Below are 23,467 nucleotides of genomic sequence, written 5' to 3' on the forward strand. Positions count from 1 at the left end.
TTTCTTTTTGTAACGGGATACAGGGCTGCTTGCAATTCACCGGGTCCACCGAACCAGTTCGGTGCTTTTATTTTTAACTAAACAGCTTTTCTGACAGGTGCGATGCCTGGCAGGCTGCTCTCTGCTCCAGGATTTTCAGTTGAGGTGCGACAACATCCACTCAGGCCACTGAGTGTGCACGTGAAGTCAGTAAGGGTGCTTCCATGATCTGAGGCACCTGTGACTCCCAGGGACCGTCATGGCACAGGCAGTCTAATGCCTGCTGCTTCTCTTTTGCCTCCTTCCCATCCCCTTTCATGCCCACTTGGGGCATCACCACCTGATATTTGGCACCCTGACCTCTAGATGTAGACAGTGACTATGGAGCCATTAGCTCCACACAGTGCAGCCTCGTGGCCATGTCTTGCAGGGCCACTCTGGGAGGTGGAGTGGCCAGCTGGGAACGGCACTGCTAAACCTTACTGTGCATTGCGGCAAGGGGAAGGTCCAAGCGAGTTGCTTAAGTGCTAGGAGCCTGTCTTGGGCACAGAGACTGAGGGCAGGGGCTTGGAACAGAGCTGTTTCCTGTCTTGCTGCATACAGGCCTCTGTCATTCTATCCTGTGTCCTTCCATCTGTCCTAGGAGGCTCAAAGGGCTGGCCATGTCTTACAGCATGTCAAGAACAAAATTTATCTCAAAGACGGGAACCCCAAATCCGTAAAGCCATACTGTCAGTAAGACTTTTATTTAACTGAAACAGAAAATGTTTCAACACTGTCCCCCTCCGCTTGGCCATCAGCATCTGGGTTTTAATTTGCGGTACATGGACAGCAAAGATCATTGTTGCTCACAGATAGGATGAGACTCCTGAGATCTAGGGAAGGGTCATTAAACTAAAATATGTCTGGGGCCATAGAAGTAGAAGTTTTTTAAAAGTTAAGAGCAGATGCGCACATGCGTGGTGTATGGAGCTGGTGACAGGAACTGTAGGGGTGTTTGTTTGTTTGTTTGGGTTTTTTTTCGAGACAGGGTTTCTCTGTGTAGCCCTGGCTGTCCTGGAACTCACTCTGTATACCAGGCTGGCCTCGAACTCAGAAATCTGCCTGCCTCTGCCTCCCAAGTGCTGGGATTAAGGCGTGTGCCACCACCGCCCGGTGGAACTGTAGGTTTTTACACCAGGGACACATTCTCTCCCAGCTCAGGGGCTGGAAGCCCAAGCTGAAGGCGGCTGGTTCCTCCTCCATGGTACCCTGGCTAGCTCTAACCATCACCCCACTGTGGGCCACAGCCCCTCCTTCCCTTAAGCACCTCAGACCTGGATCTGGGCTCATGCTAGTGACACCAACTTGGTCACCTTTCAAGGTCCTCTCTCCAGATCAGTCACCCTCTGAGGTTCTGGGGCTAAGAGTCCACATTAGAACATTGGGGGACACAGAATAATGTCTGACTGCCTATATTATCTTCTCAAGGAAATGACAAGATGTCTTCAAACATAAAACCCACCATTTTCCTTTTCTTCTTTCTTTGTTTTCTGTTTTTTGTTGTTGGTGGTGGTGATGGTGGTAGTGGTTTTTTGTTTGGTTGGTAGGTTTGTTTTTGTTTTGTGTGTATGTGCGTGTTTGTTTGATTGTTTTTTGATCTTCACAGAGACAGAGGCGTTCTCACTGCATTGGGTATTTCTAGTGACCCACAGCTGGCTATCTGCTCATCCCAGCCTGCCAGTGGCACAGGCCCTGGAAAGCCATTACTGTTTTTTTCCTCTACTTAGGAGCACTGACCGTGGCCCGGTGGCCTGTGATCCCATGGTCTTTATCGCATGGTCTCAGAGCCCCTGGGGTTTCTGTGATGCCATGACATTCCTATGAGCTTACACAAACAAACACCTCCCCATCCTGGGGATTGAAGTTCACCTTTTCCCACTGTTTTGGTTCACCTCGAAATATGTTTCCTGGTCCCTTTGAATGGGTTTCCATAACCATGTTTCACTAATGGTTGCTCTAGGCAGCTGGAAGCTCTCTCTCATGAAGATGTGATGTGGACTGCTTAAGTCATCACTGTGAAGAAGCTAGACTCCCTCCCCACAGATGCTCTGAGTAGACAAGCATCAGGCAGTAGGGACTCAGAGGTACCCCTGAAAGGCTATGTTCCCACATGTTCTCCAGATTTGGGCTGGAGAATTCCCACAGCGTGAATCTACTTCCACCACCCAGCCCAGGCCCGGGGCCTCCTCCAGGTTTTCTGTTCCCTCCCTACTGGAAAGAACACACTGTAGTGTCTTCCTGAGGGATTCCTATTGTTCTGGGGCCATTTCACTTTCGGGATATTGTTTGTTCTTTTCTGTCATGCCCGCTCCCTCTCCTGTTCAGGACACTCCAGTCAGCTCCATGGGACAGGTCAAAGAATGGCACTGAACTCTTGCTACAACTGATGAGATTGTATTTGTGAAGGCAATAAGAACAATGGAAGGGCTTTCACTGTTTTAGACACAGGCTTTAGCTGCTGTGGGAAACTGGCACAGAAGTTGAGGGAACTTGCTTGAGCCTCATAGATGGTGATAACAATGGTGGATACCTTCTGCTCAGGAAAAGCCACCTTATATGTCCCTGCTGAGCTTGGGTAAGGAGTGGGCTAGGAGTGACAGTGTGGAATAGCATGCTGGCACATGTCGGTGTGTGGGGAGTGTGCACATCAGAGCACATGAGTCTGGAGATGACAGTTTGCAGTAGATTGTTCCTGGACATAGTTTTCAGATGGTAGCTTTTAGGGAATTGTGTGAGGTTGTACGCACACACGTGGAGGTCATAGGTCAACCTTGGGTGTCTTCTCTATTCCTCTCCGCCTTCTGTTTTTGAGACAGCATCCCTTATAAAAGATGAAGCACACTGACCCGGAGAAGCTGGTGAGCAGAGGAGCTTCAAGGCTTCGCTTGCTTTCCCACCGCAGTGCTGTGGTTACAGATGTGTTCTGCAGCACCCAGCTTTTATGTGACGTCTGGGGATCCAAGCTCAGGTCCTCATGGTAACATAATCAGCAGGAGTTTCACCAACATGCTGCACCCACAGCCTCTTTAGAGGACCTTAGTACTAACCCAAAGGAACTGGAGTTTAAATGACAGCTGGCATATCCATTCCATTCTGAGCCAGAACTTCACAGAGCACCTGTGTTGTGTGTCAGAGCTTGGGTCAGCTCTGCAGAGCAGCGGTTTTGTTTGTTTGTTTGTTTGTTTGTTTTTTTCCTTCTAAGACAGGCTCTTAATGTCCTCAGCCTGCATAATCTCAGTACTTGCCTATAGAAAGGCAGAGTTACATGAGGAATTTGGATAAAGAGGAACTGGTTTGGGGCTAGCAGAAGCGTTTTAACTAAGTGTGTCCATGACGCCAGGACACATTTGCTGAGTTAGGTTGTGATGTGTTAGACATTGCTTTCTAAAGAATAGAATTCCCAAGGGGTGGGACAGACTTGGCAAACAGCTTTGATTCAGAGAGCGGCTTGGTTCAGATGATAAGAAACGGGCACTGCGTTCAAATCAGTTTAGGTCAGACCTTGTTTCTTTCAGGTTTTGGCGGTGATGATACAAGGTTTTGGATGCCTTGATGATACCAGTGGCTTTGATGATATGTACAAGCGTTAGCTTCAAAAGGTCTAACAAGTCCTCTTGCATTTGAGGTTATCGGAATAGCTCAGAGTTTATCCTGAGTGGGAATAAGATAAAATACGCTTGTAGATGGGTCACAATAAATCCAGCTCTTATCTTTCTCCACATGTGTCTACCTCTCTCATCAAGGGATTTTCGAGTTGGACAGCTGTTCAGTGAATCCAGTGTCCTTGTAGCCTGGGGAAGTCACAGCGTCAGTGAAAGATAGTCTCAGGTCTTTAAGGGCGATGGCCCACCTCAGGGCTCTGTTGGCCAAATTGGCCTGCCCATATCTTTGACATCTGCCAAGAACACCCATGTCTCTGGGCATCTGTTGCCCATGATGATTGTAGATTGGTTGCAAGCTAGAGTCTAGGAAGGCCCTGACATTCTCTAGAGCACAGAAGGGCAAGTAAATCAGAGGCCACAGTGTGTAGTGTTCAAAGATAGGTAGGTATTAAATGAAGCTTACCGACTGGGAAAAGTTAGTACCTGGTGCCGAGAGCTCACATAGACTGCTAGCCCCAGCCAGCAGGTGACAGGCACAGACAAGGCATCCAGGCAGAGGCTTGGGTAGGAAAAAAGGAGGCTGCCACAGGTGGGTCCATAGTCATGCACTTTGTGTTCTCAAGAGCTTTGTGACTGGCCTCTGATGTCCATGCCCCAGTTTGGGGAGCATGCCACCAGACTCACCAGATGGGCATACCATGCCCATCTTCCTGATATGCTGTAGACCCCAGATATCCCTGGAGACTTGGAGTAGGAGGGAAGGAGGGCTAGTCTGGGACTGGGAAGAAGTGTCTGTCACCCCAGCCACATCTTAGGGAGGCTTTGCAGGTAAAGCAGCACTGGGCCGTGCCAGGTCTCCACATAACCACCTCATCACTGACAAAACCAACGAGGTCCCTTATGAACATGCCCAGATGCTAACTGATAAAGCCAGCACAGATACTCAAGATGAGCTGACCCTAAAGCCTGAACCTCAAGTGCCACCTCTGTGATGCTCCTGACTTTTAGTTGTTCTGTGAAGTCAGCCCTCTATGCAATATGGGAACAGCAGGGGCTCCAGAGCAGGATCAAATCCAACCCTCCTTGGAAGGACACAGTGGGGGTCGGGGGGCGCCTCAGAGTTCTCCAGAGCCTGAGAACTCTTGGCCCTAGAGAATAGGAATGTCTTCTAGGGCCTTTAGGGTTATGGGTGCCACATATAAGACCTGGGAAGTTTGTATGGCATTCTCTATTCACTCCCCTCATGCCTCTGCAGTGGTACAGGGTGGCGGAGATGCTGGTTCCTCATGTCGGTTCATGGTTTGATACTTGGAGAATAGGCCTTGCCTCATTTACTTCTGCCTGGAAAGTTAGCCTGGTGTTTCAGTTAGGACTTTCAAGGAGGCTGTGAAAGCGAAGATCTGTCAGTATGGGGGATGTTGGCCTTTGAATTTCCTTTGAGTACTCTGTAAAGAAAGCGGAACTCGTGCACTTCCTCCTTCTTGGGGAGAGAAAGATGACATCAATCTTTGAGGCTTTTGAGCTCAGGCTCTTTAAGTGTAAGCATCTAGACTTAATTGTTGCCAGTCTCAGAATAATCAAAATGTAACTTTATATCCCCGGGCGGGGGAGCAGGCTGTATCTGCTCTCTGTTGTTCTCAGTCAGGCCTGGGAGTGTTCTGCCTCTGCAGCCTTCACCAGTCTGAAGTTTAAGACTTTCCATCTTGCTAAGAGCCCAGGCTGGGAGGAAGTGTCCAAGGCCACATGCCCCAGTGACCACAGATGAAGCCATCATGTTTCTGCTCACATGCTTTCATCTGAGGAAAGTGGTGGGGAGTGGTCGGTAGTTACAGTTAGGGTTCGGTATTTACAGTTGGGGTTGCCTGTGGAGCGAGGTCTCTGCCTGGGGATGACCCAGCTGGGAGACAATGCTGTGGTGTGGTGGTGCTGGTGGTGTGGGTGGGTGTGAGTGTACATGGATGGGGAGAGAGAGAGAGAGAGAGAGAGAGAGAGAGAGAGAGAGAGAGAGAAGAGAAGAGACCAGGAGTGGGGGGAAGGGTCTCTTACTGGCCTGGAGCTTGCTTGCCAGGGAGCCCCAGGGATCTACCTGTTTTCTGCCTTCACAGATCTGTCTTTATTTTTTTCCCTAGAATGTGGGTTCTGGGGACTAAACTCAGGTCCTGTACTTGCAAAGCCCTTTGCTAACAGTGCCATCTCCATGGTCCCCTGTCTGTCTTTTGGTCATCTACTCTGAAACCCCTTCTGGTGGGTGACAGGAGTCTCATAGACAGGGATTGCTGTAGTTGGAAGAGTAGCCAGGGAAACTGCATCTGGTGTAAGATTATGAGAGCACTTACCACTTATCTCTTGAAGGCCCACGTACAAGGGACTATAACAGACCTTTGCCAGGTGAATCGCCTGTAAGGCAGAGAAGATTTGCCTGGCCGTGATAGCTTAGGCAAGACATAGATATAAGATAAGACATAAGATAACTTAGGCACACCACCAGCACCACCACACCACAGCATTGTCTCCCAGCTGGGTCATCCCCAGGCAGAGACCTCGCTCCACAGGCAACCCCAACTGTAAATACCGAACCCTAACTGTAACTACCGACCACTCCCCACCACTTTCCTCAGATGAAAGCATGTGAACAGAAACATGATGGCTTCACTGCCCACCACACATGGCCGGTGTTCCAGTCCCATTGGAAGGTTTCCTTTGGGACATATTCTCCAGATGCAAACATTGCCAGGAGTTTGGTGTAGGAACGGCCATGCATCCTTGTTCCTGCCCGTAGCAGTCCTGTATAGATTCACCACCAGCTCTGCCCCGCTATATAAGCTGCTGCTTCCGAACAGGATCCACTCAGGTCACCAAGATGAGCACGGTGAAGCCTGAGACCTGTGCAAATGCCTAGCTTGATCCATGCAGGTGACTGTGGCTGTGTCCAAAGCCCCAGGCCGTCTCCAGGCAGCAGCTGTCTATGTTTTTGAAGGAACCAGAACTCTAGAACCAAGGGTCCCTGAGCAGCCAGTGACACTGATGGCCTAGAATCCCTAGGCTAGGAACAGAGCTGTGGCTCCTTGTGTAGGTGTCAGACTGCAGTTGTCAATCCTATAGGAGGCAGAACCTCTGCTGCATGTCTGGGTTCTCCAACCCTGGATATCTGCCTAGTGACAGCTCAGGGAATCATGGCTGGCAGGAGGGAGTTTGCTTCAAACAGCCACAAGTGGCAGTGGCTTCCCTGCAGGTTGCCACCATGTTGAACAGACTGAACCGACTTTTACAACTTGACCGGCAGTTGTTTCCGCATCGCTTGGACACCAAGCTGTAGGACGTGGCAGAAGTGTCCTATCCCTTGTGTGTGCTCCGTCCTGTATTCACTTGTGCGATGTTGGAATTATTGTGTTAGTTTGTTTCAATTTTCATTTTTCATAAGTAACGCATGGCAGGTGTGGCCTAAGGCATTCTCATTATTAAAACATCAGGGATATGAGCCTGGATCAGCTGCAGCTGCTAGGCGTTGCTCGGTGGCTAGAGAAAGGCACAGTGTGGAAGAGGAAGCTGGGTGCACAGGAGAAATTCAGGGTATGCAGAAGTCGGGCTTGCCCTGGGGCAGAAGGGGCAGGAGAGGCTATACAGTTCCTTTCTCACAAAAATCCTCCTGAGAAATAGTCTCCATCTGTCCTTCCTTCTTTCTTTGTTCTCTGTTTTCGAGTCTGAAACAGGTAGACAGGGCAGAGACCCTTCCAGAGTCTGGCTAGAGAGACCCAGGAACGCAGGTCTCCTGGACCCTGGAGATTCAGCCTGGCTCCTGAGCTCCGCCCTGCACCCACCCACAACCCAGGTGGTAAGAGTAATCCTAACAATGATGGGACAGCAAGCCTTGTAGGGCAGTTCTGGGGCTTCAGCTGCACAGGAGGCTCATGGAATATCCTTGGGTCAGAGAAGTCTTAGGGTGAAGGGCAGAGAATCTGCAGTTTTAACACACACATGTAGCATGCACATACATACACTTGCATGTACAAACTCACATGCCTGCTGTCTAGATCCTGCAAGTTCCAGATTTGTGACTTTGACTTGGTCCCCCGAGCCAGGCATGTATTCTGCTTTCTGTTACAGGGACTACCTGCCTACAAGGCTTTGCCCTCCTCCTTGCAAGAGTCCCTAGTATTCCCTGCTCCGTGCCCCAACCATAGGACCAGCACAGAGACTAGGGTGGGTAGCACTCAGAATAAGTGGAACACTCATTCTGATTGTTGTTCTTAGGCTGTGTCAGGTCTTAGATAGCAGAGAAAGTTTTGTACTGCACAGCTGTTGTGGTAGAGGCTGGACCACAAAAGGAAGAGGCAGGCAGAGGCTGCTCTTTTGTCCTGAGCCTCGCTCTAAGTGGGAAAGTTGGGGACTGGGTCATTATCCGTCTGTATCCCTGCTTATGCCTGTGGGTGGGGCCCATGCCAAGCACCTGTCTCCCTCTTGGGTGTAGAAAAGTGACACTTTTTAGTAACATGCCCAAGGTACTAGTCCAACAGACAAGGATGGCTGGTCACCATCAGGCAGGATGGTGGTGTGCCAGAGCCCTTAAAATATTCCAAGGTGTCCTCACTGCTGAGACCTTGCTCCCACCCCCTTACCCCCATCCTTTCCTACTGAAGAGGAAACATTTTGTTAAGGGTCAGCCTATTGGTGCCTGTGTCACTAAGGTCCTCCCAAGTTGCTTTGGGAAAGGTAGGAGCTAAGGGACCTGGACTAGGTAACCAGGAACCCTGTGCAGAGATGACACTCATGTTCAGAGCAAGGAAAATAACCTGCATACCCTGCCCCCATCAGCCCGTCCCCTAGGCTGTCTATCTATCTTGGCTGAGGTGGCTACCAGTCCTCTTCTGTCCCGGCACTGGCTCGACCTCTAGAAAGGCCAGCTCCTCTTGGGTGAGGCAAGCTTTCCCAGGCCAAGAGTCCTGTGGTCAGGGGGCCACAGCCCAGATGTGCACTCTGGATAGTGTTGCTGGGTGGTCCAGGGCTTGGCCTTGGATAGATGGACAGATGGAGCCCTTGAGGCCCAAAGTTTGCAGAACCAGCCAAGAAGTGCATCGATGGCCTTCAGCAACCCTTTCTCCTCCCTCCCCTCCCTCTGTCCATCCTTCCCATTCTCTCTCTCCCCCCCACAGCTTCCCCTTTTCTTCCTATTTGACTCTGTCCCTCTTTTTTTTTTTTAGAGGAAGGCCTTTGGCTGCTGCCTCCCGAGTCCATGTGCAATGCAGTTGAAGGTCTTGTTTCCCTTTGACTGGCTTCCATTTTCTTCCAAGTGAGCAGACTTTAGGCTTGGGTTAGGTTCGTAGGTCCATGGACTTCAGGATGGCCAAAGCATAGATTGCCTTCACGTTTTTCCTGTAAGATCTGAGTGCATAGGACTTTTAATTACGGAAAGTTTAGAATAGAAAGGATTTTACTGAAACTATTTAAGCAAATCTGTCCCCTCTGGGTTCTGGCACACAGAAATTACTCTTGTACCTGTAGCTGTGATGACTTTCCATGAAAGGTGACACAGCCTGAGAACTGGCGCTTAGCTCCCAAGAACACACATTAAGCTGGATGTTATGTGTACCCATAACCCCCAAAGAAAAAAGAAAGGGAGAGACTGGCTTCTCTTTAGAAATTCACTGGCTAGCTCAGCCCCGCATACTCAACAGGAACCACCAGGGAGACCCTGTCTTAAGTAGGGTAGTAGGGTGGAAGTGGATGACCAATACCTGAGGTTGTCCTCACACATGAACACATACACACATGCACATGCAGAATTACAAAGGACAGACAAAACCGTTCAGTATTTTCTTTGCTATACAAACAAGGTTTATCACTGTGTAATCTTTTTCTGCCCTGGCCCTCATTCCCAGACAAGTTTGTCTGTGTAACCCTGACTGTCTTGAAACTCACTCTATAGACCAGGCTAGCCTCAAACTCAGAGATCCACCTACCTCTGCTTCCTGAGTGCTGAGATTAAAGGTGTGTACTGCCACTGCAGGGCTTCCATGACTGTGTAATTAATGTGTGTGTGTGTGTGTGTGTGTGTGTATGTATGTATGTATACATATATTATACATATATAATATATATGTATATTATACACACACACAATAAAAAGAACCACTTACCATGTAACTTAATCTGCCACGGTGATCATTTCAACTCCAGTTCTCCAAATCTGCCCCTGACCAGTCACAGCTTTACCTTCGTTGCAAGGCAGTTTAAGGTCAGAGCCTCAGCATGGGGGTTCCTGGCTTGCCCTTTGTCCCTGTGTGCTCACCCTACCCTTCTGAGCACCTTTTGCTTCCTGAAGCTTTATCTGTACATTCTCTCATGTGTACAAGACAGGAATCCAACCTTCCAAACTAATTCTGACACCACTGCCTCACCTAGGAACTCACACAAAGCAAGCCCTGATCTCAGGCTGGTGTTTGCTGCTCCCTAATTTGGAATTTTCATAGCAGTCATTGGGCAAGGGCTTTGGGTGGATCCTCTCTTCAGTCAGCATTCCCTACCTCGTGTCTCTGCCTTTTGCTCCCCTCTCTCGTCCTGGCAGGTGAGCAACACTCACACCCCTCTATGGATATTGGTGATGGTTGTTTGACTCTTCTGTGTGTCAGATTGGTATGAACCCTAGGGCGTACTGGATTCAGACTGTACGGTAGCTCAGTGGTCTTTGTGTGTCTGTGGCTGCAGATGCCTGTGCCTCTCTGTGGTAGCCCAGGTATTCAGAGACTGCTTTAACTCTAGAGGCCAGAACACAGAGCGAGCTTGCCCTTTCTAACACCTCCCACACAAGGTGGTGATGAGGCTCCTGGGCTATAAATTGCCCCCCCCCCAACGTAGATTAGAGTCTGGAAGGCAGAGCAAACTATGTGGCCTTGATAATCTCAGTCCTTAGCTGTCATCTGCCCAGCTGTGGCTCTGAGCTCTGGGACAGGTAAGAGCCATGCTTCCTGTAGTGAGCACACTTCTGAGCTACCTGAAACCCTGTGGTAGTGAAAAGGCAAAAGGGGAAACTCAGAACAACAAACTCAGAGCAAAGCTTTGTCTCGAAAGATGCTGTCACCCACAGGTGTTCCCTGAGTACTCAAGCTGAGACCCATGCTTGGTCCCCCTCAAGGGATGAGGTACCTGTATAGAGGGGTTAGGAGCTGGGACTGGAGAGACTTGAGTGCCCCTGAGCAGGCTGGCCGAGCTGGCTGAGTCTGCTAATGAGGTTGTGCAGAAGGTCTGCTTGGAGGAGAGATGAAACTGGCAACCACCAGTGACAGGAAGCAGGGAATGGGAGCCCACTGTGGCCTCAGGTTTGGAGTTGTCTGTGCTGTGACCTGTGTGCCAGCAGCATCTTCATATTTCCTGTCAGTAGGAGGCGGGGCCCTTTCTCATGGTAGCAGTGATTCAATTGAGGAGAGCTCGTGGGTTCTCCCTGCGCTGCGCCCACATACCAAGCATGGTGGAAGGTCTGACTCGCCCACTATCAGGGGAAGCTGCCCATCATCCCCACAACCTATCCTCCCATCCCTCCTCCCCCAGCATGGAGGCTACATTAGCCTGGTTCCCTTCAGCCCCTACGGCAGGAGGCCACACTGCTTTGTGACCCACGGGTCCTCAGGACCTTACAATCAAGGAAAAGCTACACACACACACACACACACACACACATAGACACACTCACACGCACATGGACATGTGCACACACCTAGACACACATACTCACACACACATGCACACATACCATACACACACATGCACATGTGCACACACAGACATACACACATTCTCTCTCTCACACACACATGCACATGTGCATACATACATACACAGACACATACACATGGACATGTGCACACACCTAGACACACACACACATGCACACATACATACACATATCACATGTGCACACACAAACATACACACTCCACACATACTTTCACACACACATACATGCACATGTGCACACATACATACACACACACATGAACATGCACACACACAGGTACACATACCACACACATACACACACACTTGCTCATACACAAACATACACCTATCATACACACACACATAGAGACACATTCATGCTCATACATACTCATGCTCTCTTACACACATACACACACACACACACACACACACACACACACACCATTTTCTTGAATGAATTCAGGAAAAAATTTTACATGTTTTCAGAACCGCGGAATGCATGTTTTGAACAGGCTGAGAGGAACCACGGGTGCTTGATGTGAGGCCTAAAGATAGACAAAGAAGGCTCCCTCCAGATCCCAACATGCACCAGGCAGTCACCAGCACACACAGCCCAACCACAGGAGGCTCACCTCCAGTCTGCACATGTTTTATTCTGTGATGTGTTTCTTTTAATTATTTATTTAGTGGTTGTGTCATAGTACACACGTGGAGGTCAGAGGACAACCTGCAGGGATGGATTCTCTTCTTCTAGCATGTAGGTCCTGGGGACCAAAGTCAGGTCTTCGGATGTGGCAGCAAGTGTCCATACCTACGGTTTCATCTCTCTGGTGCTTAGTTAGGGTTCTTTTAAAAATTTATTTTATTGTTTTCAAGTGTGTGTGTGTGTGTGTGTGTGTGTGTGTGTGTGTGTGTGTGTGTGTTGGGGCATGTGCATATGAGTGCTGTTACCTATAAAGACCAGTGGTGCTGGCCCCTCCTAGATCTGGAGTTACTGATAGCTGTGAGCATTCTGACAGAGTGCTGGGACTCCAACCCGGCTTCTCTGGAAGAGCAGCCAGTGCTCTCAATTACTGAACCATCTCTCAAGCCCCTATAATGTGTCTTAGGATGTTTGTTTGTCATGTGTAGCTAACAAGTCCTGACACTGCTCTGACATGAGATTGTTCTTCATAGGTGGCAGTTTCACAACAGGTCAGGAGAAGGTGCCAGACACATGGTTTCTGACAGTGCTGGCAGCAGGGACTATGCTTCAGAGTGGCCAGCCTTTGCTGGGGTGGAGGCTAAAAGCCAGGAAAAGTGTCCTGAGGCCTCACAGGGTCTCCAGTAAGACACGGGACCAAAATCAAGAGGATGATTAGCCGCCAGATACTTCCAGAAGTTTTCTTCTGGGTCGACAGTGTTGTTTACACTCAGATTTACTCTTTACATTCCGCCCACTCCTCTCTGTTGAAATCAGGTGTTGGACGGAGGTGCAAGCAGCATGAAAACGTTCCGAGGAGCAGTCTTGGAAGTGAATAACGTATATAAGGCTGATGCTATGACAAGTTGGTGCCGGGGCGGGAGGCTTCCGGATACCTCTGAGAAGCATGAGGCTAATGTCTCAGGAACCCCCAAATGCTGACCCTGTTTTCAGGACAGGATAAAAATATAGTCCCTGATTTAATTATGTGAACATTAAGTCAATGGCGTTTATAATATCGATGGACTGGCTAATAATAAAAGTCCAGCCATTAAGTAATATTCTCCTAATATTTGTGGTAGTGTTATTAAACAACATTCTTACCAATGTACAAAGATGCTCAAAATTTTACTTTTCTTTTAAAATGTCAGCATACCAAATTATATGTTTTGTGAAGATGCTACCCTTTTGTATAAAATGCACGCATATCCACAACGTCTCTAGATCGGTCATATGTGATATAAGATTTTAAAATGTGTAGGTAAATTCAGAGTACTTCATTTATACAAATCAAAGGGTCTCCGAGGCCTGCCTAGCCAGCTGTTTTCTGGGTTGCATTGAGTGTAACTCTTGACAAGATGGAACTGAACTGAAGGTGCATTCGAAATACAAAACCGTGGGTCAGTCTTGAGTGTACAAGTCGAGCAGGTCACCACAGCCCCTGGGTCTGATGTTAGAGACCCTGTGGGCAGCAGAATCATGCTGACACCCTGCAGTTCAGACCCCAGGGTGGCAGCAATGGGCAAATGTATTTAGCAAGGCTTCCTCATCAAGCCTCGTCCCCATCTCTGATCTAAGATGCAGTTCTGTGGGTGTGGAGAGCTGTCTGATTTACTGGGAAAATTTTCAATCTGAGTTGACAATCTTAAATGTGTAAACCACCCTTCCTTCTGCCCCCTTTCATCATTCTCTATCTGCCTACCTGTCTGTTTGTCTGTCTGTCTGCCTGTCTCTCTGTCTGTGTCTGTCACTCACCTTTTAAGATTTTCCTAGGAGTTGAAACTAGACCTATTCATTGTGAAGTTTGCTTTTCTTTTTTCTCTGTCCACAGCAAAGCACTCGTTCTGTGCAGATCTAAGAAACTTACATGCATATATAAGAAATACTATGAAGGTGTGGGGTGTTTTGCAGTGCCTCCTCCCGAAACACCTGGATACCCATTCTTCCTCTGACTCTGAGGATTGGGGCTCCACGGTCTTGGAAACACATCCTCTCCTTGAAGGAGGATGTGTTCAGCTCCTGTGAGATGACCTCCCCGGGGATGCCAGCCTCCCTTCTGCCCAGCCCCTCTGCTCTGATGCTCTTCCTTCCGCCCGACAAGCTGCTGGAATTGGGTGTATGACATACACAGGAAACAGCTTTGACAGGCCTAGCGTGAGCTTCTCAGTGCATGGCAGCACTTCCAGAAAGCCTGCCCCTTCTGTGATGTTGTTCTGAAGTCTCAGTGAGCACTGCAGATGGGGCAAGCTTGTGCCATCAGCCTGCCTCTGTGCTGGACAGATGCAGACACTCTGTCCACTTACTATTGTGTGTTTGTGAGTCAGATTCCTACAGGGACGACCCAGCTTGTACCTGAATGGTAACAAAGACAGGTGCATCTTGTTAGGACTGGGCTGGAAACAGGGGCATGGCAGTATGGAGGAGGGGAGTGGGCCAAGCAGCTCCTTCTTTCTCTTGGGTCTGCTGTAACTTGGCATTGCAGAGGGAAGTTACTCCCAGAGCCCCAATTGGCCAAGGGTGCCTCTCAGGGTTTTCTCTAGGAGAAGGATGACCCTTCCTGTTCCTAGCAAAGGGTATCTAGAGCCCCATTACTGACTCTCCTGGCTACAGGCAGGCTATGTCTGTACCACTTCCATGGCTCTGCACAGTAGATTAAGTTAGCATTTTAAAGGCTGGCTGGCTTCTTTAATTCATGAAACACTGGCAAGCAATGACCACACATGATTACACAGTAACTGTGGCCTTATGGAGACTTTATTCCTTTATCAAGATGCTGATGGGTGTCTGTCTGACAGCTGCGAGGGTTGATCTGCTGATGGTGGTGCCTCAGGTACGTATGGGCAGCTCTGTCTTGGTGTACCTGCACTTAAAGCTCCTCTGTTCCTTTTGCAGCCCGTCTTTGCCTGCCCTTGACTGGCAGCTGCCATCACACTCTGGTCCATATGAGCTTCGGATCGAGGTTCAGCCCAAGTCTCACCACAGGGCTCACTATGAGACAGAAGGCAGCCGGGGGGCTGTGAAGGCTTCGGCTGGAGGACACCCCGTCGTACAGGTATGGAGTCTGCTCTGACCTGCCCAGAGATTATGCCTTGGAACTTCTCAGCCTAAAACAGTTTTGGAGTCATAGCTAGGGACTTTCCTCAGACTTTAAACACAGTCACCTCAGAGCCCACTAGTCAGTCAGACATTAGCTACATAACATGTCCCACTTCCTCCTTAGTAGAAATGTTCCTCGTCTTCAGTAAAGTGATGTCCCAGTGAGCCCTGGATGAACTGAAAATGTTGAAAGTCAAAATGTGTTCACCATACCTCGCTCACTACACATCCTGTCACAGGCACGGCAGAGGCAGAACGTCAGCCTCTCCTCTCCTCACAGAGGGGCTGGCTGAGCAAAATGCCAAAGTCAAAGGGTTTTTCTGAATGGGTACCATTTTCATACTAGCATCAAGTCAAAAGAAAGAGGCTAAGCAGGACCACTGTGAGTCAAAGGCTGTCTGTGGCGCCATACAGTGTTTTTCACTTCATCTATAATGGCCTTGAAGGTTTGCCTAGAACAGCCTTACTAGCAGACCAGGCTCCATTGCACCAACTGTTCTGCAACTCTATCCTCTTTCAAAAAGTCTCTGCCCCTGGAGCAGATGCATGCTCTCCACCCACAACATACATGTGAGATTGGTGGAAGCGCCAGGTCTCAGGTCTACAAGGCAGCCTCTGCGTCTCAGCCTGCCTGGAGGTGTCAGGGGTAAGGTCTGAGAGAGCAGGCTTATGAGATGGAGTCTTGAGGGAAAGGTGGCTGAGATGGGCACAATCACACCTGTGGCACTTTGGGGAAGAGAAATACTCAGTGTGGAGGTACAATGCTCACCAATGGTGGCCAGGAGGTCACAGGCCCAGCAACAGGTCACAGGTCCAGCTTGGTCTTTCTCCACCTGGACATCAGTGTGACATCCCAAATGGGCTGTGTGAGTTTGTCTTTGCTTCTCTTTGTCACACACGTCCCCTTGTGAGCTTTAGATCCCAGACATTACTGTTTTAAGTGCCACAGAGAAATGCTTGTTCTCTGGCTGACTCTGGTCACATGGTGTTATGGAGAGCTCTTTACCCCAGTATCCCAACATCATAAACCCGGGTGCCCAACCCTGTTATTTCAGGACCGATGCAAGCTGGAAGGGGTACTCAGCAGGGCACCCGTACTTTTATTTTATTCCATTTAGGTAAATAAAGAGCTTGCAAGGGCAGGAGGCCATGGAGACAAATGGCTGTTTGCCAACGCAGCAATCAGCCACATGGAATGAGCCAGGCGAGGTGCAGAGATGAAGCACTTTAACAGTGCTTGTGGCTGATATTAAGGTGATATTTGTGGTCTGTGTGCTTGATGCCAATTAATACCTACTTTGTTAGCCACTTGATGTGATAAAATGCTGGAGACATCAGTACACAGCAGCTGGCTTGACATTTTAAGTTTCTACCTTCGCAGGTGGAAGAGGTCAGGTAGAGCCTGGCTTCAGCTGTGCCGGGTAACTACAGGTATTTACCTCTCCTTCCCTGCTGTGGTTTTCACTGAATGAAAGTGCATTATTGCTGAATGGAACAGATTTTAATAGGAGAGGAAATAAGTCTGTTAAGGAAAGGCAGGGAAGTAAGTGGAGAGATAATGCCCGGGCACCTCCACTTACTTGGATCTTGTAGGCAAGTGGCGCTGGGTGAGAACTGAGAGTGCAAATACTGTGCCTTCATCAGAAAGACGAAGCTTCAGATGCGGGTCTGTGCTGTCTTGGGCTTAGTGGTTGTTGGTTGTAAGAATCTCTGCTGCTTTGGACAGATGAAGCCATAAGGAATGTGGGGAGCCTTGTGTTAGGGAGAATTTGTGTCTGTCAGCCACTGATACCCGTTGCCTTGTGTGTCAGATGCTTAGTTGACATGCTGCCCCTGGAGAACCAGGCTCCAGGTGTCTCGGGCTCTGGGCAACATTTGTCTCTCAGTGGAGATGATATCCAGGAAATTGAGGCATTTCTGAGGAATGGCAAAATCTAAAACAGTGTTTAAGAAGCACCCTCTAAATTATTTAAGGTGGTGTTAAGAGAAAGTAGCCAAACCAGGCCAGGCCACCCCCTTTGGCAACACTGTTGAAAGGCAAAGAAAAACATCCCCTAACTGAAAAACAGCTCGGTCGCATGTTTCATTGTGGGATGTTAGCAACTCAAGGGGTTTCCTGGGATATTCTAACAAAGTAAGCTCACACCTATGCCCATGCAAGGTAAACAGCTAAGAAGAGGGCATTTTGAAGAGGTTGTTTTCTTTTTCGGATGGTGGACCACAAATTAGACAAAAATAGGATTTGCACATAATTATGAAACACACGAAAATAGAAAATTCTCTTGGTTGCCATGAACGTGCTGTAACCACAAAGTTCTACCCCAGGCTTCTGGGTTATTCTGATATACCCGCTAGTGCCATCAGCTCTGGTGTCTAAGCATCTTGCTCTTGCAGGGGTGGGTGTGGGTACCTTATACAGCAATCTGGTGAGGCCATGGACCATCCACATGTCCGGTGTGTAGCCACTCCACAAGCCAGTTTGTGCCCAGTAGTCTCTGTAGCATTCCTAACTGTTGAGGGCTTCCATCTTACACGAGAACTCTTTCATTCAGCACGGTCCCTGTAGTGGATCCACCATGATACTTTCCTCTGTGTCTCATGAAGTTCATCCATAAAGACAGTAGCAGTCTGCAAAAATAGGGAACCCTAGGAGTGCCCAGGAGGACAACGGAAAACGGAAGATATGCCCCCTCAGACTTGGGGTCCAGAAAGAGGCTTCTGGGCAACAACCCTCTTCCTTGTATGTGTTGTCAGTAACACTGACCAGACTTGGGCCTACTGGTAGAGCCAAATGCCATGCCTTTTAGATGAGGAAGGGGTAGCTGCATCTGGCCCAGCTTTGCTCTCAGTGGAGAGGCCAGTGTCTGTGAAGGACTTGCCTGAACTTTTGTGTGGTGGGAGCATCTCCTCTGGGTCAGTGTCCTCAGGGCTCATTGGTTCCCACCAGGATGATGCCACTTCTTTTTCCATAGAGGTCTGTTTTTCATGCTAGGGACTATCCTTTCAAAATGGCCACAGGCTTCCTCTAGCCAGTCCATGATCACCAAGCTATCTAGGCTTCAAGAAGTCTGGCTTTATAGTCTGCCATTATCTGAAAACCCATATCAGAAGGCACCGCCATGGGTTATCCTAGAATCAAGGAAAGGCTGGTAAGGGCTTATCTGTAGCTTTCCTGGCAGCTCCCAGAACCAATTTAAGAGCTACTTTGCAGCCCCTAGGTGGACATGGTCTGCATAAAGTCAGTGGGGATAGTCTTGGTGACACAGTGTCTCCATTCAGTTAACCACTGTCTTCTATCAGTTAGGAGACTGGGGCTCCTGTGTTTGTCTAGACTGTGCTGTGGTCTTGCTTCTGATGTCACATTGTAACCAGTGAGAAATGGCCTAGATCTTCCTTGACTATGACACTTGCTGTGGTACAGCAGATGTCACAAATACTCTGTCTACAGCAGGGGCATTTGTCAGGGCTGCTCCAGCTCCCTACAGCAAGTCTTTGAGTGTCATCATGGTGCCTTGTGCAGCAAGGTTCCTCCTGACCTTGATCTGGCCTCTGGCTATCAGGTCTCTGTGTCTGTTGGTTCTTAGCCACCACTGACTGAGGATCCAAATTCTCCAGAAGCTAGGCAGGGGATGTCTACCTTGTCCTAGGTTATTGTGGCCTTGTGGGCTTCTGCCTATAGGGGCCCCTCCTGCAGCGCATGCAATGTTTTGTGGTCTGAGGATTATCTCCCACCCCGGGGGGTCACAGACTCCAGCTCTGTTTACCAATCACCAAAATGACCTGCCTGATAGCATCTGCACATCACACACAGGCCCGGTCTGCTTGAATAATTCATAGGCCACTGAAATATGAACACTCAGAAGCTGGTCAGTCCCTAACATTTAGGTTTGCAGTATAGGACAGTGACCAGTATAGCTATTGCCTGGCCATGAAGGACTCGGATCAAAGAGACACAGATAGTGTCCCAGACAGGTGACCCAGGACTCTGGGTGGAAATAAATGATATGCTCTCGGGCCACAGACAGCAGGTACTTGAGGATCTATCAGAACCAGGGCAAAGTCAGAGAGGAAGCCACGACAAACCCTGGCTTGTGCTCTGTCACAGGGGCCAGGCAGAAGCCAGTGGGGTCACATGACATCAGGGACCCTTCTGAGGTTACTTAGCTTGCCCCCACCCCATATAGATTGATGGCAGAGACTTTTTCTATCATATAAGACATTTGACAGCTGAGGGTGTCCACTGGGAGGTGACTTGAATTTCTCAGGTTGTTAAAATTGTCTTCGAGCCAAGTCCTTGTTATAATTACTTTTCTTTCTTGGTGGTGTCTTTCCCCCCAAGTCCCAGGGGAGATTTAGCATGTCAAAAACACTATGAGAAATCAATTCCTGAGGGGTTTCTGACCTGTGGCCAGAAGGTACCTTGTCATTTAGTTTAGTGGCCTAGAATGCTCTGTCCTGTGCGATCCTACACTCCCCTAGGATGCCAGGTATCGTCTCTGGAGGCTAACACAGAGCCAGGGGCTTTCAAGGTGTTCTGGTCAGAGCACCAGAGCCCAGGGAGGAGCTTTGTAACGCAGTACTTCACTCTGGCTGGGTTTGTAAGCTGGTAAAACATGTATACAGCAGAGATAAAACTTCAGACCTGACCCCAAAGGAGAAACATGCTGCCCAGAGTCAGCCAACCTGCATGAGGTCTGGATTAATTTTTTATGGATCAGCCTGGACACTGCATGGAGCCCTCTATCCTTTCAGGACATTTTGAGGCAAACCTTTTCCCTTCCCCGACTATCATGTACAGGGTGACTCTCCTGGCCACCTGGATGCTGCCCCTCCCTAAGGCACACACACTCAGCACCAAGGTTCAGTGTTTAAGAAACATAAGGATGTCTTGGGAATTCCATGAGGGAAGCTGTAGTCTCCTGAATACACTGCAGCTTTGTTTACTGTCCAAGCTCCCGATGACAAAGCTAAGGCTCGACAGACAATTGGTAGTAAGAGATGAGCTGTCTTTCCAGGAAGACCTCTGGGGTCAGCTCTCATAGCAGTGGGAGAGTGAAACAGAGATGGCCGTTTGCTTACACCGTCTGCAGCAGCGTAACTGATGGCCTCTGCTAAGCCCCATGTACTCAAGGCTGGCTAAGCCCCAAGTACTCAAGGCTGGGGCCTCATATGGCTGGGCTCTCTGAATCCATTTGTGGGCTCATTTCAGAGCCTTACCATCCAGCAGAGTGGGAAGCAGGAAGGGCGCTGTGTGGACCATGGGAACAAAGACCAGGAGGGGCTACAAGCAGAAAACTCCCAGACCAGTCTGCAGGTCTGTCACCAAAACCCCCAGACTTGACTTGGAAGCTGCGGCTTGGCTTCTTTGTTCCAGGCTAGGAAGAGTTTAAATGATGTTGTCTGGGATGCAGAACCTACTGATGGTTTTCTAGCCATGTGCCAGTGGTGCTTGGTCTTAGTTAGGGTCCAGATGATATATGTCAGTCCAGCCCTTCCTCTACCCTAGGCTCCTTGGGTGCAGATGAGGTGAGGACTGTGTAATTGGAGACAAAACAAGAACCAGCATTTGTAGCAATAGCCATGGCAGGAAGTGAGCCACATGTCTCTAGCTCGCCCATGACCATGCATGGACCCTCTTTCCGGTAACTCTGTGGCTTCCCTCGGCCCTGAGGACCCATAAGCATCACAAGTGTCACAGACTACCCATGGGCAGCTGTCCCAACGTGGACAGGATACAAATTGTAGGTGTGAAGCTGGCACTGTAGAGTGCTCTCTTGGGAGTCTCGGGAGGACTGTTGCTTTCTTTCTGGGTCTGTTGTGCAACTGTCCCTGACTCACCATGGGAGGTGGGGGTGGGGAGGGACATCTCCTGGGATAGCACTGGGATTCTCTCTGTGTGGTTGGATGCAGTTTGCTCTGCATCAGCATGGATGGCTACAGACCTTGTGTAGGCAGGCCCAGAGCCATGACCCCACTGGTCATGCTGGTAGATGCCCTTAGCGTGGACCTCAGGACTGAGAGAAGGATCAGGTTAAGGGCTGATGTCCCTCTGGTGTGACACTCAGGGTCTGGGGTGCCATCATGGTATCGGGACAGCAGGTAGCCTTTGTGAGCTTCAAGTGTCTTTGGTCCCTTATCTCAGATTCCCAGCCCTGCATCTTCAGCATTTTGGGGCTCAAATAGTCTAACAGCGAGAGGCCAGGTTCTCTTCCATACACTCCATGGATGCTTAATGCATGGCTACTGAGCCCTGTGTAGATCCACTCTGCAAACAGTAAAACCTACCAGAATGCTGGCAGCCACAGGCTGGACTCTGCAAGGTGGAAGGGTTGGAGTTTAGGACAGCAGCCATATTTTCTGGGCTCGGCATCACCATGGTGACAGGTTGCGATGCACTACACAGCATGGCCGCTCCTGAGTGGCCTCTGCCCTGTAACATTAGCCTAGAGTGTTACCGTGGAGTCTGGATGATCCCCAGGAGAGTGTACAGGTGGCGGCTCCCGAGTCTATTGTGGCCTAGTCTATGAGGAGCTGAGGGAGGAGTCTGTGCTGGGAGTGTCTGCACCCGCTTGACAGCTTTGCAGAGGGAGTCTGCTGGCTTTGCTGCCTCTTTCCTTGGATTTGGGTGGGCAGAGAGTGGGTGACCGCTACCATCTGCAGGGCCAACCCCGGGGACACTAAATGTCATGTTCAACCCAGAGATGATCCGGGTTGACACATGGGGGTAATTAGGCTGATTCCTGGCCATGCTGACAGTCTTTGAGAACGCTAAGGCCCCGGGGGGGGGGGGCTTAAAAGCCTTCCTTGCTGTTGTCAAGAGGTGGGTGTTAAGGTCCGTCCCACCTGCATGTTGCCCCAGTTTGTGCCTCTCTTTCTCCCGTGCCTCCTTCCAACCTCTTGGGCTTGGTGAGAATCAGTCCCATGCAGCAGGACCATCGAGCTTGTGCAGAACAGACGGATCCTGAATCAGCCCCATGCCCTTGGTTTAAAATCTCCACAATATTATGCCCACATATTGAAGGAGGAGCCCAGTCACTTCTAACCAAGGAGCCTTCAAGTAAGGGCTGGGGGAGGTTCCGGCTCTCCCGAGTCAGCACACAAGGTAGGAAGGTGGCCCTCTGGGAGAAGAGCAGAGGTGCTCGGCTGGAGACAGATAAAGCATGTATGGACTGCAGCCTCTCTGAGGGGCAGCCTCCCTGAGGGGCAGGCCTATGATCCACACCCAGGTGCACCCTGGCCGTAGCTATGAGCTGCGTTCCTTAGATGGTCACTCTGACCTGTGGCCGTGGGTCCTGTCCCTTGTGGCACCACAGGTCATAGAATTCACATCTGATGGAGGTCTGGAGGCTCAGGAAAAAAAAAAATGCCAGGAAACTGCTTTCTTCTTAGCCTGCCATGTCCCTCTTCCCAGCCTCCTGTCTGCCTCAGCCTTCCTCAGCCTAGGAAGGGAAGCACGAACTGTGAGTGAGCTATTTTCTGGGATGAGACTGAAACTCACTTTCTGGACCCTATAAGAAAGTGAGTCTGGATTCTGACCTCATGAATGCACAAGATGGCCCGTGATGCATCTGCACATGTGCAGAGCCTCGAGGGTACTAGCGCTTTCCCCTACGATGACAGGGAGCCTGGGTTCTCAACTCTGAGAGGTCCATTAAATTGGCAGGAGAGCCTTAGAGCTCGCAGACCCTTTTTGAAAGCCGCAGTGTGGCTTCCTCCTTGAAAACCCTTACTAGGACCTAGAAACTGCTCCAGATGCTAGGGACAGACAGGCTCTGGGAGGTGGGGGCAGATTCCAAGGCCTTCCTTTATAAGGAAGGAAATCATGTTTGAGCCCAGTACCAAGCACGTGCCTTTTCCTCAGTGCTTCAGAACATTAGACTTTCTTCACAGGAGATTGTTTGCTGTGTTGGAGATAAAGCTTGGGTCTTTGGGTATACCAGACAGGTACCCTACCACCTGAGCCCCGAGAGATATTTGGGGTAAATTAAACAACTGATTACTAGAGGCCTGGAACGGCTTCAGGTCTCCAGCAAGGTGAGTGACTGCCAGTGGAAATCAAGCCCCCATGAAGGTGTAGCATTCAGTCTCTCAGTGAACATCTGGCAGGCATTGCCGGTGTGTGTGGTCTCTGGCATTTATATGGATATTTACATGGATACACCTTGTAAATTTACATGGATACACCTATTTTGTTTTTATTCTATTTTTCATTTTTCTGTAGAAAGTTGAGAAAGTTGGTACATGAAAGGGCCTGAAGTTGCTATGTGCAGCCTCTCCCAGCTTCTCTGTGCTGCCCTCGGCTTCAGACTTCTGGAAGACCGTGTGTGGACTGGCCACTAGCCCTTAGGATCCG

The 23,467-nt window shown here is 49.5% G+C and overlaps 1 protein-coding gene across 6 annotated transcripts in view; it reads left to right on the forward strand.

The window, feature by feature from the left end:
* Nfatc1 (nuclear factor of activated T cells 1) overlaps positions 1-23,467 on the forward strand; it is a 109,224-nt gene that overhangs the window by 15,548 nt on the left and 70,209 nt on the right. For all 6 annotated transcript variants that reach the window (XM_076912373.1, XM_076912374.1, XM_076912376.1 and 3 more), the window contains exon 3: positions 14,911-15,070. In XM_076912373.1, coding sequence (XP_076768488.1) covers positions 14,911-15,070 — 160 coding nt within the window. The remainder of the gene's footprint in view (positions 1-14,910; positions 15,071-23,467) is intronic.

The sequence above is a fragment of the Arvicanthis niloticus genome, chromosome 14 (genome assembly GCF_011762505.2).
Source record: "Arvicanthis niloticus isolate mArvNil1 chromosome 14, mArvNil1.pat.X, whole genome shotgun sequence".
NCBI classification, from domain to species: domain Eukaryota; kingdom Metazoa; phylum Chordata; class Mammalia; order Rodentia; family Muridae; genus Arvicanthis; species Arvicanthis niloticus.